The sequence below is a fragment of the Colossoma macropomum genome, unplaced genomic scaffold, assembly GCF_904425465.1.
Source record: "Colossoma macropomum unplaced genomic scaffold, Colossoma_macropomum, whole genome shotgun sequence".
Taxonomy (NCBI): domain Eukaryota; kingdom Metazoa; phylum Chordata; class Actinopteri; order Characiformes; family Serrasalmidae; genus Colossoma; species Colossoma macropomum.
This window is the reverse complement of record NW_023494788.1, coordinates 20,765,098-20,783,392: the sequence shown is the minus strand read 5'-3', so window position 1 is coordinate 20,783,392 and position 18,295 is coordinate 20,765,098. Positions and strand designations below refer to the sequence as shown.

General features: G+C 38.5%; 1 protein-coding gene across 1 annotated transcript in view; it reads right to left on the bottom strand.

Moving 5' to 3' along the window:
- fstl5 (follistatin-like 5) overlaps window positions 1–18,295 on the bottom strand; it is a 225,944-nt gene that overhangs the window by 24,121 nt on the left and 183,528 nt on the right. The window contains exons 11-12 of the mRNA XM_036568782.1: window positions 1,224–1,250; window positions 890–1,008 (exon numbers count right to left, since the gene is read on the bottom strand). Coding sequence (XP_036424675.1) covers window positions 890–1,008; window positions 1,224–1,250 — 146 coding nt within the window. The remainder of the gene's footprint in view (window positions 1–889; window positions 1,009–1,223; window positions 1,251–18,295) is intronic.

Sequence of the window (18,295 nt, the reverse complement as noted above, 5' to 3'; positions counted from 1 at the left end):
CTGGTCAACAGTGGCCCTTTGGTGGTCCTTTTCCATTGATTGATGAGGTTCAGCTACAGATGGATTACAGAGAGTAATTGTAAACCTATGATGTACACTTTTATTGTGTTTCTGATAAAATGGCCAATGGTCCTGTGGTATTCCTGTTCTTTTGTACACCAAGAACACTATTGTTCCAACATAATAACCCTATTTTAACTGTCAGAATGTAAGAGTTTATCTAGCGACACCTATGCCACTAGCCTTTATGTTTATTGTTCTTAAACTTTACTTATCACTATAGAATGTTTTAGTGTTGGCTGCTCTGTTATTTCAGTGCTTTAAGTGCTTTTTAAACCCAGCATTTTACAAATGTTTTTGCCTTCTGAAAGTTCATTTAAGATGCAGTGCATATTAAGGTCATGTCAAGGCACATTTTGTGCTGTGCTTTCTCACATATGTATGTCTGGCCTTAAGTGTCTTAAAATACTTTACTGACATTGAAGTTGAGAAATCTAAACTAGGGAACTGCTGCAAGCGATTAATTTCATGTTTTAATTGTAAAAAATCCCTGAAAAACAATTCTGATCTAGACCATTTTTGCCTTATGTACATAAACACTAGCTTGAGTCGTCATCTATAACATGTTTGCACATATTTATGTATTATTAATGCATGCACTGCTCATACTGCATTGAAGCTAGTGACCAAACACTAAAACTACCCAAGCATATGAAACTTATTCTCTATAATTCTACACAGATCAGAAATCTAGAATTGGTGAAATGAAAGTAATTTTGTAAACACTGTTTGGAGAGCATCACTCAAACCTGATTAATTCAGAGTCAAGAGGGTGAAACAGAGGGCTTTTCATATTTCGTAATGCCTCCTGGTTTATGAGGCTGCTCACCTGCAGACCGAGAAGCTTCTCGCTGGGTTTGATGTGCCTCTGGATCTCGCAGGCCACCGGCTGGATGACTTTGATACCGTCCTCGTAAAAAACGTAGAACATATTACCAATCCCCAGACCTGGAGTGGGAGAGAAATGCCCACGTTGGGCAGCAAGGTTCATTTAAAAAAGTCTCAGCCACACTAGAAGATATATGGAGTAAACAACATAGGCCGAAAATTTTAATACAACAAGATTTCTTAAAAAGAAAGAAAAACAGATCTGAGCATTATCAACACTGAACCAAATCTCAAATTGAATGGTCAAGCTTGAGAAATATGAGAACATTACACACCTTCCTCCCTCCAGAGAATGTTTGCCACTATAAGAGAAGAGAGAGGGAAACATGAGAGGACAGAAGTAATTTCGTTGTAGAAACCTTCATCTGCAAAGTTGCACAAATCCTTTTTTCCAGGCAGCATATTCAGGCAAAGTTGCCAGTTTATTAGGGATTAGGTACCTTCACCATTTTATCCGTTAAACCTAACATATTGGTGCACTTTGTAGGTTTACAGCTACTTACTGTGTTCCAACTTGCATTGAACATGCTGCACAACCACCACCTAACAACCCCACCTAACACTAATACACCTGAACCTGCCAATCACACAGTTAATTAGCTGGAGAAGGTGTGGCAGACTGTGGTTGGAACTAGATTCCTCATAAAAGTATCTCCAGGATCACCGCAGGTGTCCCCATCTATCAATGGAAAGGTACCACCACAGGACCACTGCTGACCAGATGTAACACAGGTGGGGACACAGCACAGCAGTAACATTAACATGGTAGGAACATGTTAGTTTGTGTTTAGTTGGTACAAATATGAGGCATAGCAGAATGCTGTGGATATTACGGGGTTAAGAACAACTGCCAACCAAATGAATCCTACCAACTGTGGTCCTGTGGTCAGCAACTGAGCTCTGATGGAGGGTAGAAGATGACTGACACAAACTGTGTGGAAAGGTGTATAACTGTAAACGTATCAACAAAGTGGTTGTAAAAAAACTGTCTTAATAACTATTTAAATGACTATTTTTATCACACTTTGCAAAAAGATTTCCTACTTAAAATGAAGCCGATATGTCAACTTATTATCCTGGGTTGAGTCAAATTTGGTGATAAAATCATATTACTAGATTAGATTCTATTAGGTTTACCCAACATGAAATATTTCGCACAGGTAGAACAGGACTCTTAAGAATATCAAACATAATACACAATAAAATATCTGTCATTATGCAAAAATCTGAAGCATCCTTCTACAGTTCAGAATTCCATAATGTGCAAATATTAAGTCACATGGCCTGTGTCACATTAATAGTTGTATGCAGCACATGGAGTATCCTATACATCCTATGATACATGACCCAGTTGTGTATTTTTTGGCTTTGTATTTATGCAGAGGTTCACATGGCAGACTGGGGTTTGATTCCCTTCCTTAGCAAAAGACGCTATACAAATAAGAGTCCTTGGGCAAGATGACTAACGCTACATCAGCCTACCTCTGTAACATGCTTAAAGTCATAAATCACTGTGGATAAGAGCATCTACAACTACCTGTCTATCTGTTTACCCTCTCCTCCCACCTGGCAGGCATTACAGGAGCCTCTGCTTCTGCACCAGCAGGCTCAGGAAGAACTTCTTCCCTGAGGTTGTGACCCTGCTGAACTCCACACTTTAACTGCATCTTTGCACTCACTGCACTGTTACTGTACTTTGTCCTAGTATTATTGCCTTAATCATATTTGCACAGTCTATTTCTGCATTATTCACATTTGCACAGACAGTTACTGTACATGCTTTTATTCTGCATTCTTATCATTTTATTTAACAATCTACAGTCCTTAATTATATGTATTGTAACCACTTCATCACTTACCACAGTTACTTCCTCGCAGTTCACATATAAGTAATACTGTATTTTCCACTTCTGGTTAGATGCTAAATGCATTTCATTGGCTCTGTACTTGTACACTGCACAATGACAATAAAGCTGAATCTAATCTAATCTAATCTAATCTAATCTAATCTAATCTGCCAAATGACTTAAATCGTGAGTGGGGAACTTAGGGTCAGAGTGCAGCACAATTTGGCAATTTCCCTGCTCTAGCACATGACCCACACCTGGTAATTAACTGAAGAGTTCAATCAGGTGTTCTTGACCAGGAAAATCGTCAATATGCACTGGAATCTGGCCCACCAGAACTGAAGTTTCCTACCCCCTGTCATGAAATGGAATGTTAAAGAAGAAATGTTTTGAATAGTTGTACTTCTATGTGACAAACATTCTAAAGTTATTTTAGTTTGGTTTAGTACTGATAACCAAATGCCACACAGTGTATCCAAGTCAGGGGTTGGCAATATGCAGCTCTGGCTCTCTTCTTCCCTGTTGCAGCTTTACAGCAGAAAAAAAATTTTAGGTGAAAATATTCCTCCCTTGCAGTAAAATGAAGGTCTGCTGATCATTCTAACACAGGTTTAACAATAAATAATCTCAAACGCTGTAGTTAATGTAGCCTATATCTGCTAATTATACTAACCCTGAAGGTTGGCACGCAGACTGTTGGTCACACAGCAACACAGATAACAGTCTCGCCTAGCTAGTAGCTAATGAAATGGCAAAGGAAACGATCTAAGATGAACATTAAAAATTTAGTGACAAATGGATTTATTTGCCTTTATAAGCACTGAAAAGTCTCAAAGCAGAAGTCAGCTTGTCATTCGCCAGCTTTGTGTTCAAATTTGCCCGTTCCACCTTAAATGGTGCAGCAGTTACATTCTGGCGCTTCAGGCACCATTTAAGATGGAACGGGAAAATTGGAAAAAGGAGCAGGCGAATGAGAAGCTGACTTCAGCCTTGCACAAAGTCGAACGTCAAGAGACATTTTACAAGAAATTGTTCCACATTTGTGGAAAAGTTTCCAGCTGGAGATGCGAGAAAAGCAGCTATATCTGAGCTAAAGCTTAAAGCAGAGCAAAGTAAATCTGCATTTTTGTTTATATTATATATTTTAATCTATCTTAGTACATTAGCACATACTGAGACACATTTACAGCCAAGATGGTGAAAATGGACATAAAGTGTTGTGGCTCCCAAGACGGTTTGATTTTTGGTCAAAGGACAAAATGGGTCTTCTTAACATTTGGGTTGCTGACTTTTAAGTATAGACAGAGGAAACAAGAAATAGCTAGTGGAAATTATTTTTTTGTACTCAAACTTTTTGCAGTGCGATCATTTTACATAGTTTGTCTGCTGTTCCTATGCCATTAAAAATTCTGGCTAATTCTGGCTAATCTGTAATATATATATATATATATATATATATATATATATATATATATATATATATATTACAGATTAGCCAGAATTAGCCAGAATTTTTAATTCCACGATGTTCTCAATGTTCGCTTTTATCTCCACATAGTAGAATTTAGGTTAGATATGGCTGAAGTAATAACAGGCTACTCTGCAATCTCTTCTCAAATGTTATCAATATAGTGCTAACATATTACAAGGTCAGCTCGCTGGGTCTGAGCACACGTGTCCACGTACATGTGGACATATATAAAGTTTTTTTTTAACTAATTTCTCAGACTCTCTATGTAACTCAGTGGTTGAGCTACAAACAAAGTCATTCAGAGAAGTCTGATTGTAAAATGTTTTCTACTTTGCTTTCTTTACAGTGGTGGTGATAAGAATTGGGTGTTATGATCTCTATGTCAAAAACATAGCCGGGTTAGTTGCTAAAACCACCAGTGAATCTGTAAGTCTTCTGAGTTTTTATAAGTAATCTTGATGATGGTAAAATAGAGGGACATTTTAAAAAGGAAGTTCATTCGGAATCTTTTTTGCCCTGCACATTTGGGAGGTACGTCTGGTTTCTGTCATCACCACTGTGAACAATTTTTCGGAAATTATACCAAAATTCCCCTTTAAGCATTTTGCAACAGTTCTTTATGTCTGCATCACAAACAGGATGAAACACGAGAACTCTCACATTTAAATCAATAACACGAACTGCTAATAATTTAAAACCTATAAAATTAGTCTCACAGCTATCAGTTGTCTATGAAGCATGAAGAGAAGTGCTCTGCACAATTAACTCTCAAATAATTCCCAAAGCACTTCAGCGCAGGATTAACGAGCTTTTCCACTTCCATAAAGGGGAAGGATCTGCTCATGGCTCCAACTTCTAAAGCTTCATCATGAAGCATGTGGCCATTTTCCAGGAAAACAGACACAACAGATGTGCCATTATTATTTATGGATGGCATTTGTCAGGGCAACGTGCTACTGATGAATATGCCTCATTATCAAAAAATGACCGCTACATTAACGCCCATAATGGCTCCAATCACGACTTCTTCCTTTGTGATGGCGCTCTCTTCCAGATTGCAGCGACATGACCTCAAATGCTTTCTCACCTTTCTCCTTCTGTCTAATTCTCTTCCTTCCTCTATCGCCCAGCAGTCTGCAAAGCAATCTCCCCCAGTTCACCCCTGATTCTAATCTCACCCACAGTATTCTCTCGCCGCCTTGTTCTAGAGGTGCCCGAAGACTTGAAGAGCCAGCTGCACTAACTGAAAGTGCTGAGCCTTCATTTATACACATTTGTGAAAACTTTCTTTTTTTTTCAAAATCGAGTTCATTAAAAGTAACATGAGACCACCAGAGATAAAAAGGAGATATTAAAAGCGTGAGAATGACTGTTGGGAAAACGCTGTGCTTCTTCAGTGCGTGTAGCCAGCAGGGAGTCAGATTTTAAAAGATGAGATCTGTGCAGGTCCAGTCTTTTCCAATAACGCTGGGTATTGATGCTATTCATCACCAGGCAGGGAGATTGGGAGAGTTCTGATCATATACACGCCTCATATATCACACTGCTGCTCATCCATGTTGGGGGGCAACAAGAGTGGAGCCACTTTGAGTCTGACCTGGTCTGAGAAGCCGTGTTTGCCAAAAACAGATGCTGCCAAAATTTAGTTTTGAAAGAAATTAATAATGTTTGTAATATTTCATTAGTTACAATAAATGATGTAAATAAAATAATATTTCATAAAATGATACCACTATTTCTCACAATGAAACTGCTTTTAAAGATTTATTTCTAAATGTTTTAAACTTAGTGTTATTATCTTAAGTAAATACACTGTTGTTTTCTCAGTACAGGTAAGCATTATAATTCTCTTATTTTTCAGCTGGCACTTATTACTACTTTATTAAGCAATAACTACAATAAAATAAGCACTTTCCAGAGCAAATATTTCACACATCATTTTAAACACCCATTATTTTGCCATTATTAAGCCTAATCAAGCCAATAGCTGGTTACCAAATTATAAAGCCAATGACTGCTAAATAGCTGGCTGCTTATTACTACTTTATTAAGCAATAACTAGGCTGAATTGACAATTTTCCAGAGTACTTGCATATGTGTATTATACATCATTATATTTTGCATGTTTTAAACATTCTTTGTCAGCTCTAATTAAGCCTTTTAAAGCCAAAAGTAGTAACTAAATAACAAGCTGCTTATTATTACTTTACTAAGCAAAATTGCATTAAAGTGAGCATTTTACAGAGGATTTTTATTTGCATATTATGCATAATAATATTTTGTGCATATTTTGTAGTCCATCTGTTTCTCTGTATACTTTGTTAGCCCCCTTTTACCCTGTTCTTCAGTGGTCAGGACCCCATGGACCCTCACAAAGCAGGTACTATTTGGGTGGTGGATCATTCTCAGCACTGCAGTAACACTGACATGGTGGTGGTGTGTTAGTGTGTGTTGCGCTGGTCTGAGTGGATCAGACACAGCAGTGCTGCTGTAGCTTTTAAACATCTCAGTGTCACTGCTGGACTGAGAAGAGTCCACCAACCAAAAATATCCAGCCAACAGCATCCTGTGGGCAGCATCCTGTGACCACTGATGAAGGACTAGAGGATGATTTGCTCATACTGTACAGCAAGTGATGAGCTTTCGTCTCTGGCTTTACATCTACAAGGTGGACTAACAACACAGATGCGTCTAATAGAGTGGACAGCGAGTGGACACAGTGTTTAAAACTCCAGCAGCACTGCTGTGTCTGATCCACTCGTACAAGCACAACACACACTAACACATCACCGCGTCAGTGTTACTGCAGTGATCCACCACCCAAATAGTACCTGCTCTGTGAGGGTCCATGGGGGTCCTGACCACTGAAGAACAGGGTAAAAGGGGACTAACAAAGTATGCAGAGAAACAGATGGACTACAGTCTGTAACTGTAGAACTACAATGTGCATAGAACTACAAAGGACAAGGAGGTGGTCATAATGTTATGCCTAAATATATATATATATATATATATATATATATATATATATATATATATATATATATGGATGTATTTGAATGTAGTATCTCATAATGACTTCTAATTAGGTTGAGTAGGATCTATAAAAGAACACATCTGTGGGCGGGCCATGGATAGGCCAATTCTTATGAGCTTGCTGGCAAATAAATGTGATCTATGCGTGTAGAATTTCTTTCATTTTTGATCTCTGGAATGTGTATTTTTTTCTTTTTTTTTGACACATTTGTAAGCCAGCATTTGGTCTCCCAGTAGGTGAAACAGAGCGTAACCACATGACTCAGTTCCAGCTCTATGAGGTACTGATGTTCCAAACAGCAAGACTGCACCGAACATTTGTTTATGCGACACTTTGGCGAAAGCGCCAGTGGTCAGACAAGCAGCAGAGCGAGGCGCATTGCAACTGCCTATCAGGTAGAGGCCAGAGTCAAACTAATTAGCTCGGCAACACGAATGGAAAACTAATCATGATGAGTGCCCGGGGCCTGTCTTTCTAAAGTCCCTCTCGCACTGAATCATTCATTTGACTCATGAAACAATGCATGGGGCTTCGTTTCTACCATGTCAATATATATTGCGTCTTATGCAAATTCTCCCAGACAAAATAACAAAACAAGATACAAATTAATTAAACACAGTGTTGACTAGTCTGTCTTGAAATAGCTGATGCCATTCAATTATTTATTTATTAATTTTTAATTTTTTGCATTTTGTGGTAGCTTATTGGTTAGATTGCTTTACGTGATGTGTAAAATGCTAAGAAATATTAAAAAGGCATTTGTCATATTGTGGTTTTCGGTAGTGCAGAATTATCGCTCTCAGTTTTAATGGTTTGATAGAATTTACAATGTTGTATCATTTTAATGCTTTTCTTTATCTGTCACTACAAATCCCAGCATGCATTTCACAAATACATCATGCAACCATTAGACATCCCTGTGGTGTCAACCAATCCAGACCATTTCCTAGCCACTGATCTATGGACTAATAAATACAACCGAGCTAGCCTAAGTGTAACTCTTACTTCAGTTATTGTTCTATCTTTTTATATATTTAAGATTTCTAGTTAGCAGTTACCTTGCTAACTTTAGCTTTAGCTGGTTGTCTTCCACAACAGAGTCATATCTGTTGTTGGCGTAATTCATTCTCCTCATTGCAGTGATGATTTAAAGCCAGTTACCAAAATTATTATAAGTTGCAATAAGATATTTGGCACGCTAGTAATAATATTAGCTATCAGCCTTTTTTCTGCAATTGCTAGCTAGCATCAAACAAAAGAAATAACAGACTGCACTTCAAAATGCAGTCCAAAGAAGTTGTTGTTTTTCGAATGTCCCTTAATTTTCAAGACACATCATTAGAAATCAGTTTTTCTAGTCTTTAAACTGAAGAAGCTCACTTCAGACACCATTGTAGCAATGCAGCATGTATCATTTTTTCCACTTTGGCCACAGTCCCTGTTTTAAGATATTTGGTTCTATATTTTCCAGGCTGCTATTGCTTGGGTGAAAAATCCTCAACTAAAAGTTTTAAAAGTACCAACCCTGGTTCTGTAGCTGTGAATAAGTTTTATTAAAAATTCAGAACCAAAATGGATTTTCGATAAATTTGCTAGCAATTACATCGTTCGTGAATTACAGAAAGCATAGCTCTCCAGTTTTGCTTCAGTTCTGTATATAAATGTGTTAGTGTTCATGTAGTGCAATTTTGCTGGAGGTGCTTTGCCAGGCTTAAACCCACACATCAACACTTGTGAAAATCCCAGGCTGAAGCCAAAATAGGCTGTCTCAGACAACATCCAATCCGACTGAGTGCTGGAAGAGCTGGAGAAAGGAAGAATCTTTCAAAAGTTTCTGTAATTGCACCAGGAAAATCCAGTGAAAGGCTGAGCCTCGCTGGACGTCTTGCTTCGTCAGTAGAGCGGCATGCTCTGGCAGGTAGACAGGAATGACTGAGGGTAAATAATTGTTTTCTTAGCTTATGGTGGCAGGCATGTGACTGAACCAATAAAACCTGTACATAAGCGAGGGAAAAAGAAAAAAAAAAGGTTCCAATGCACTCAGACTGGCTCTGTAGTTTCAGCTGGCGTCTCTGATTTGCTGAGCGAATTGCAGGAGCTGCTTTAATGGAACGCTCCAGAGATCTTTTCAGCCATTATAACCCACTCAAATCAATAATATTCTGCAAATATTTCAAATCTTTTTTTTTTTTCTTCTGGATTCTGTATGTAATTGTCTAGTGTGGCCAAAGAACACTAAGAAAGTTTTGCAGTTTTTGGCCTGCAGCTTCATGTAGAAGAATCCTTCTGATCCTACACTGTCTGCTATTTTTCTTCTCTTTTTTCCCCACAGATGAATAGTGACTCTTCTGGCTGTCTGAAACTTTCGTGGTCACATTACATTCTTAAAAATAAAGCCAACAAAAAGGTTGTTTTACTTGATGTCTCATCCTATACAGAGAACACTTTCGCGCATTGTAATGCACAATTACTATTTATTTGCTGAAATTAACACAAAGGAAAAATTAAACTTACAATTAGTCTTGTGCAAAAGCTACAGCACATTTTTGTTATTTTAAACTAAGTAAAAAATAGAAATTGTGCACTATAATTTGCAGAAAAAAATTCATATTTAAGTTTGTCCCATGTTGAACATGTGCTAACTTGTTTTCACTTACAAAGTTAAACATTTAACTGACATTAACTTGGTGTATTTTGCTTGTGAATGATATTTCAGACTCGATGTACCTCAGTGATAAACAAATTCACTATCACCTTAGCTGGAAATAACTTTTTATCAAATGAACCATCGATTGAACTTGCCTTTAAAAAACTGTATTTGGGTACTAGAGTCACAGATTCTGTTGTAACAAGTTACAGCAGGTGAGCAGCTGGACTTTAGCCTGGAACCATGGATGATTTAAAGGGTCCCATTAGGAGAATACGTTAACAGCATTAAGGATAAACAGTGCTGTTAATAATTTTTTAGTGCATTATTCATTTATTAAAGCATTAAGAAACTCATTCACATGTTAACTTTAACAGCCCTAGTATTGAACCTTTACATTAAATGAAGGTTCTTTAAACTACTCATTCACATCTCATTCACAATTATGGTTTTTACATTTAAAGGTTCATTAGGGAACCAAAAGTACTTATTCTATGACATCCACTCCACCTGGCACTGTTATTTTTGCTTGGAGGACACTGGCAATGGGGCAGTGGACAGCGAATGTGGGCACATCCAGCATGCCCATGGCAGGGTGATGCTGGTGTTGCTGTACCCGGCTCAGTGTGTGTGTCACTGTGGAACACCAAATTATAGAGTGCAAAGAGATAATCCTGACAGCAAACGCAGAGCTGGAGAAGAGACAGACAGCGAGGTCCAGATAAACAACAACCCAATGCATCTGGACCCTGATAGGTTGACAAATGACTGGCTAACTTAAGAACTTTCTGTGAGACAAGAGCATTGCTGGAGTGCCAGAGAATAATTCAAATGTGCACTCCAGGGCAGTCTGTTATGCAATATATATTTTTAGCTTTGGGGGCATTTTTTAATTTGCATCCATTCTTTTTGTCTTGTTTCTCTCCGGATGATACCTCGCCTTGGCATCCCTATTATTCATCCACCAACTGGAGAGCGGTGTTATTGCTGTTTGAGGCTTTTGAATAACTGCTGTTCATCTCATTGCCTTGAAGCACTGGAGGTTTGTCTACTCTGAGTCATGGCAATGACATTTGCTCTGTTCTTTTGAACAGATGAGCGTGATTATACCTGAGGTGTGCGCATTATTTCAATCATGCCAGATTATCTTGTACTTTGCTGGTAATGCTTCTCAGACACACTTTTGAACTCTCGATCAGAGCACAAGAAACTTCAGAAAAAGAAACAGCGTCTTTGCTTTCACAGTAAATTGGGCTGTTTATAAGATGCTTCTTTGGCTGAGTATCCTGTGTGAGATGGTGGAAAATACTGAAGATTAAAGAGATGTAGAAATGCTAGAAAACAAACTGAAATGGTTTATTACTTGCATCTGTAAATCTTGTAAGATTGCAGAGCTAGTTTCTTCCACACACAAAGATCAGTGAGACTGCAGACGTATATACTGGGAAGCAGACTGGGACAATGGATTATGTTTTTGTGATATATTTATCACATTTGTAAACCCAATCTAAAGAACAGCATGAGAGTAAAGCACAGATGGCTCAATGTAATAAGCCTTATGCAACACTTTAAGGTGCAAATTGGATGCGTTTTGTCTGCATGTTACGTACGAAACTGGCACTTAGCATTTATGAGAATATCTAAACAGCTGTTTTGACTCAAGGTTTTAACTCCACTCGTGGCACAATTAAAAAAAAAAAAATGAACCAAATTTCAAATTTATGGCTCATAATCCTGATGCTCACCACATCTTTTTGAACGTCTGCTTCATTTTCTTCTCCAATCTCTGCTTAGCAAACTTTTCACTGCCCGCCCTCACCTCGGTCAGGCTTTCAGTTGTTTTAGCAATGACCTAGTGTTCCTTTGAATGTACTTTAAATTCAAAGCTACAGATATTCAAAAGGTGTGTCTGGGGGTCTCTAAAAGCAAGACCTCATACTTCGACAGAGTAGAGAATAGCCATTTCCAAAGCCTAATATAAAAAGCCACGCAAGTTAAAGAAAAAAGCTGCATTGTTCTTGTCAGTAGTGACCTGCAAACTGTCTCCCTGCACGGCATGTTTCGCACTGCACCTGCGCCCATAATGTCAACTTTTATTTCTGAGCAATGTTTTCTATACCACTGTTTTTCTGTCAAGTCTTGTGGGAACTCTACCAATTTCAGTTAGGCATAAATACTGGTGCAAACAAATGACAGATGATTCCAATTTCTCAGGTGTTCCATATTCCCTTCATTGTAAACTCATAAAAAAGCTGTGAATGTGCAGGGCTGGTTGTAGTTATTGGTCCCCAATTTTCTCCCCAATTTAGTCGTATCTAATTCCACCTACTAGTTAGGACTCCTGCAATCGCATGATAACACCAGTGCTAGGAGGGTGAGGCTGGCACAGCCTTCCTCCGAGACATGTGGAGCGTCACCACATCTTTTCTAAAGACACTGGACAGCCGAACACGCTCGGAGGAAAGTGCCATCCACCAGATCTTTATGTCAGCTAACAGACGCCTGTGCTGACTAGCATAGCATTGGGTGATGAGGGGAGATGGGAGGGCATCCTACCCACCCAGAGAGCGAGACAAATTGTGTTCTGTTGGACTCCTGGCCACGGATGGCTGTAGCATCACCAGGGATTGAACTTGCACTATCCTGATGATAGGGCCAACACTTAGACGCCCCTTGAGATGAAAACTAGAGAACTGCATATGATGAGTTTTGAACATGAGATAGAAGCAAATACTATTCAGAACCACCACAGGATTCCAACCAACATTTACCCCAACTGAGCCTGTTGAAGAGGAAACTGAAGTCAGAAACCCCCAAAACAACCAATTGAAAGAGCATTCCAAATGATTTTATCAAGACTCTTCAGAAAGTTATTGCATGTAAAGGGTTTGGATCCCAATGCTAACTTCAGATAACTTTATTTTGTTTTAAATTAGTTTGTTCCATAACTTATGCCCAGCTCACATATAAGGAGTAAACACAACAAATGACATGCTGTCCCTGTGTGGTTTATGTTGAATGGGAAACAGTGTTCAGAAATAAAAGCTGAAATATGGTGCTATAGTCTCATGCTTACTGTTTGATCTAGAACACCCATTTTATGAAAATATGACAAAAGATATCACCTCATTATCCCAGTAGTCTTTGTTTCTCACTCTATGTCCATCAAAAAATCTATAGAAGAATGAAAAGGCAATTTTCACAGCATTTCTCCAGGTGTCTCTGAACACAATTTCTCAGTCAATTGTCCTCATTTTGATCTCTGCATGTGATTCTCCATCAGTCACTGCAATCCCAGCACTGCTTACATACTGAATTGAATACTGAAGATCTACTGCTTATGTCATATAAAACGCTACATTTAAATTCTGGCCTATTTTACATTCAAACTCTGGTTTTGCCATAGAACTTTATTAATATGCCATTATGACCTGATTATTGAATTCAAATATTTTTTTAAATAATAAAATGTGCAGGGGTCCTTTGGGGTATGTTGCCTTGAGGGACGAAATGGGACAAAATGACATAGATCCATGTTCCCTGAAGTGGTGAGACCTGGGTTGTGACTGGCTAAACCCATTCCACTGTCACACAGTGTTGCTTTATGCAACGAAACTTATTTCTGCAAATTCTCATCATTGAAAAATTGATACTGAAAGTTAAAAATAGGTTTGAAAGTGTCCAGTAAGAGATGATATGACCAAATACATGCTTTTTTGCTGACTTACTCAAACTCTGCCATTTATTGTTAACCCTGTCAGTGTCCTTAAATATGTATAATGTTATTGTAAAGTGAGGAAAATGTTTGTTGCCCTGTGGCAACATTGTGCAATAGAGGGTTAACTTGTATTTTTGGCCATTTTATAAAACATTATGTGATCCAACATCAGAAACCATATAATATGTCTACTTGAGGCTATTTGGATAAGTGTATGATGATCAGGCAAGCAAGCTTAAAGAAGAAACTAAAGAAGCAAACACCTCTTTGGACACCTCTGGTCAACACCCTTGCTCAAATGACATGCTTTATAGATTTTGTACATGAGAATAAGTTAATAACACATCCTCTACTGGACACAAACTAAAATATGGCTTTTTTCTGCGAATTTTAAGGCATTAGCTGGTCAAGCTATAACTGAATGTCCTCTTAAGCAATGCATACACTGTCCATTTTTAGAATTTTTTTCCTGGTGATTCACACTGTATGTTTGAATAGACCACTGTGTATGGACAAAGGCTACGATTTAAATGCTCACACTGTAGCCACCGACAGGCTATGAGGAAGGCAGCCTCTACAGAGAGCTGCCTCTGTCAATGAAAAATGATCAATAAAGCTGTTACCTTCAAAATAACACGCTGCATGTTGGAGTACTGAAGAAACTGAGCTATAGCAGCTCAGCTAACTGAAACCAAAAGCAGAAAGTGATGTACATGGACTATACGGTCTCTCTACAGTCGGTTTTACAAAGACAATTTTAAAATATCACTGTATTAACATTTATATCTCGTATAATTTATACCATTGTGTTTAGTGAAACAGTGTAAAGTTGGTATATAGGGACATCGGGCCTCGTTCACCGACATCCTTCTAAGTTTGTTCTTAAATGTGTTCTTGAGAAAAGTCCGAAGAATACGTCTATGTCAGATTCATGACGTGTTCTTAAACCACAGAATTGTTCACACCTTTGTGCTCTTGAGTGTGTGTAGATTCTGTTCTTACCTAAGACCAAATCCCAAATAAGAAAACATTAGTGAGTGTCAGAATCTTCATGAAAACTCTGTAAGTGGGTTTTAAGAAGAAATTCATTCTTAAGGACGGTTGGTAAATGAGGCCCTTTGTTAGCAAATGTTGACTTTTTCGCCATGTTGTTAGCCTCTGTGTATCCACTTATTTTGGGGAAGTGGTGGTAATTGTGTTTTTGTGTTTAAAAATGAGCTCAAATTGCCCATTGCAGGTCTGGCAGGAATTGGCCAAGGCAGAATGTTTAAAATGACAACTTTGTGTTTGACTGCCACAGTTCAGCAACACTTATCTGTGTGAGCAGACCCTCATTAATGCATGTTTTTATTGATATGGCAACGTAGCCTTAGCCTACATCACGTATCAGGTACCCACTGTTATCAGATATTAGCATTGGTGCATTTTTGTAAGTAGCAGTATGAGTAAATGAGCATGGCATCTGGCTGATACCCAATACCACCATCAGAATCAATGCATCCCTAATATTGATGAAGATATGATGACAATAGTAGATCAACCACTCATATTCTCTCAGTTGGTGTCCCTCACCAAGTTTTGAACGAGTTCCCTTTGAAACTCCTTTAACACTTCTGCAATCATCCAATTTATCGGCTGGGGGAAAGGGTCTGAAGCACAACCAGTGTTTGAAAATGTTCTTCTGCATGTTATGTGCAATTACACATTTCCACCGGAGAGGTCTCCAAATGCCGACATTTTAAAAAACGTAGCTTTTAAGTTCATACATGCAAAAAACAGTCAAAAAGCTCAGACCATACTATCTAAAAGACCAGTCTGGCTGAAAGAAAGAGGGAATAAGTGATGAAAATGTATTTCTCCCTAGTAGGGTTGGCAGCTATCCCAGGTTAATGTGCTTCACTCTGCGGTAAAAAGACTAACACGGATGGGAAACGACGTGTCAAATCCGACAACAATAGCCATACATCTTCAAAGGTATTTGAACTGCTGTCCAAGCAAACAATTAGATCACTGAAATATTTCATATTCAGTTTCATATAAAATGTTGCAGTGAAGTCTGCAGTGATAATAATAGCAGAGCCAGGAGTGTGGACCAGCTGGAGGGGGAGTTCTCCCGCCAAAGCAGAGATCAAAGTGCAAGGATTAGCAGGCTCCAGATGAGTGGGCAGAGCTACACTGTAAAGGGAAAAATGCTCCCTCATATATTATGCATGCCGGCAAAACACAGGCCATGTCTCAAGCTGCCTGACCCATGTTGGAACCCTTCCTTCTGTTTGTACAGGGCACTGCCAGGCCAATCTCTCAGCCCTTGAACTTCAAAACCCAACCTTCTGAACTTTGTCTGTGGACTACATCTCCCAACTCCCTTACATGACAATCAGGGAGAGATAGCCTGCCCTTCCACTGCTGAGTGCATCACAAAATGCACCTACATCATTTAATATCTCCCGGGACACATAATACCCCTTGATCTTTTCTTTGAATTACATGTTTCATGTCTGTTAAGATTAAAACCTCTATGTAGACGCATTCAAAGGTTAATGGTACCTGTGCTAGCCTGCAGACTATCAGCATTCTGAGCTGAGCAGGGCTTATACACGGTCATAATTCAATGGAAGCTGTATGCGGATAAAAGAAACCCATAAATGAAATGGCTTATAGGTTTCATGCATGGGTTATGCAGGAAAAGTCATAAAAAGTGACCACTTCCATTCATTTTAGTTGTGCCTGCATTCATTCTGCAGAGGCTTGGCTCAGAGCTATATAGCTAATGTGCAGAAAGAAAATCATGAGGTCAGCATGTATGTTTAGATCCAGTGATGACCTGAGCTGTAAATGGTCCATAAGATGTGCAAAGATATGATACAGAAATGTGCAAAAACTCAGAGACCACCCTTTGCAGCCAAAATAAGCATTAAGTAAAAGCTATTTCTGAGCAGATTAGACAAAAGATGGTCCAGTTGCATAATGAAGGGTAAAGTCTAAATAAGATAAGTGAAAAAAACTGGAGTTTCCAGAACTGGAGTTCAAAAAATGATTAAAAGATTCAGAGAAAATGGGATTTCAACCATGCAAGAACTGGCAGACCACCAAACTGTCACTATCAGTGGCAACCCTAGAGTCCAGACCTCAACATCACTGAATGTGTTTGGGATGGCTTGGATCATAACAAGCAGAAGACACAACCAACTTCTAAGACTGAACTTTGGACATGAACTCTATATATGGTATAAGTTTGCTACTACGGCTCCAAGAGATCCAATACTTATGCTAATTCTGCCCCTTAGCTAATACCATCATATTCTCCAAACTGGTACACATTTGTTTCATCCATAATCATATCAAATTCAAGCATGTAAACAAAACTGACAGCCATGCTTTTCTTAAACACCTGCTACTTACTTGAGCAAAGAAATAGCTTTTGGCTAACAACAAATGAAAATTAATATGAATCAGCTTGCATGATTTATTTGTATAGTGCTAAATGGCACTACATGTTTTTTTTTTAGCAACATTAGCTTGTTTTGGGGTGAAAGCAGCTTACAGGGGAAAGCTATTCAGGCTTGTGGCCTGAAAATGTCAGTTGCTTTGAAGTTTTGAAATGTTTGAAATGTCTGCCACCTTTAGAAACGCACCAAGAACCTGCTCTACTAACCCATAGCTAGTCCTTCAGTGAAAACATTATATTCTAGCTGTTGCATGACTAAGTCATGCAAGTGAAGAACAAAAATATGTTTAGCATTAGAACTAGATATGAGACAATCCATGAGATAAGAAACCTCTCATTATCCACTCTACTTGTAATGATTGTGCTGTGACTCTTCAAAGTGTTTTTTCCAGTGTTTTATTGGCTTTAGTTAGCAAGGCCATAAGTCACTATAAGTCTGTCTTTATTTAACCTCCTAAAGCTGTTGTCATGACTTTTAAGGTCAGTTTTGGAAATGTCATTTACTTCAGACTAAGAGGAATTTCATAAATTTTCAAAAATGATGCATCGTTCAGTCAAATTTGATGTGAAATTGTTTATCATAGTGAAACTTACAGACTCTGATTTCTTTCAAATGGTGGTAATAGGAACCAGGGGTCACAATGTCTGCCCAAATGTAGTCCAGCTATCCAAAATGACCAGTGAACCTACATGTTTCTTGGAAAAAAATTATTTGCAAAAAAAATAAATAAATAAAAAAAAACAACAACAAAAAATTGGCCTAAATGTTAGAATTTAGAATTTTAGTTTTCAGAACCATTGACCAATTGTGCTGGCACACAGAGGAATCTGGCCTCCCCATGTAATCCATCCGTGCAATCACACTCCCACATACAAACACACACACGCACACTAGTGAACGCACATACTACGGGGCAGTGAGCACACTTAACCAGAGCAGTGGGCAGCCCTACCCAGCAGCAGTTAGGGGTTAGACGCCTTGCTCAATGGCACTTCAGTCATATCCTGTTTTTTTAAATCTTATCAAAAATTAATGTCTTCATCTGGCAACATATTTGTACCCATTTCATGTAATAACTTTCTGTGAGGTAACTTTTAGAGGCATTAAACCCTTTGGACGTCTGGTTCCTATCACCACCACTGTGAACGATTCTGACTCTGTACGTTTCTCTACAGTTG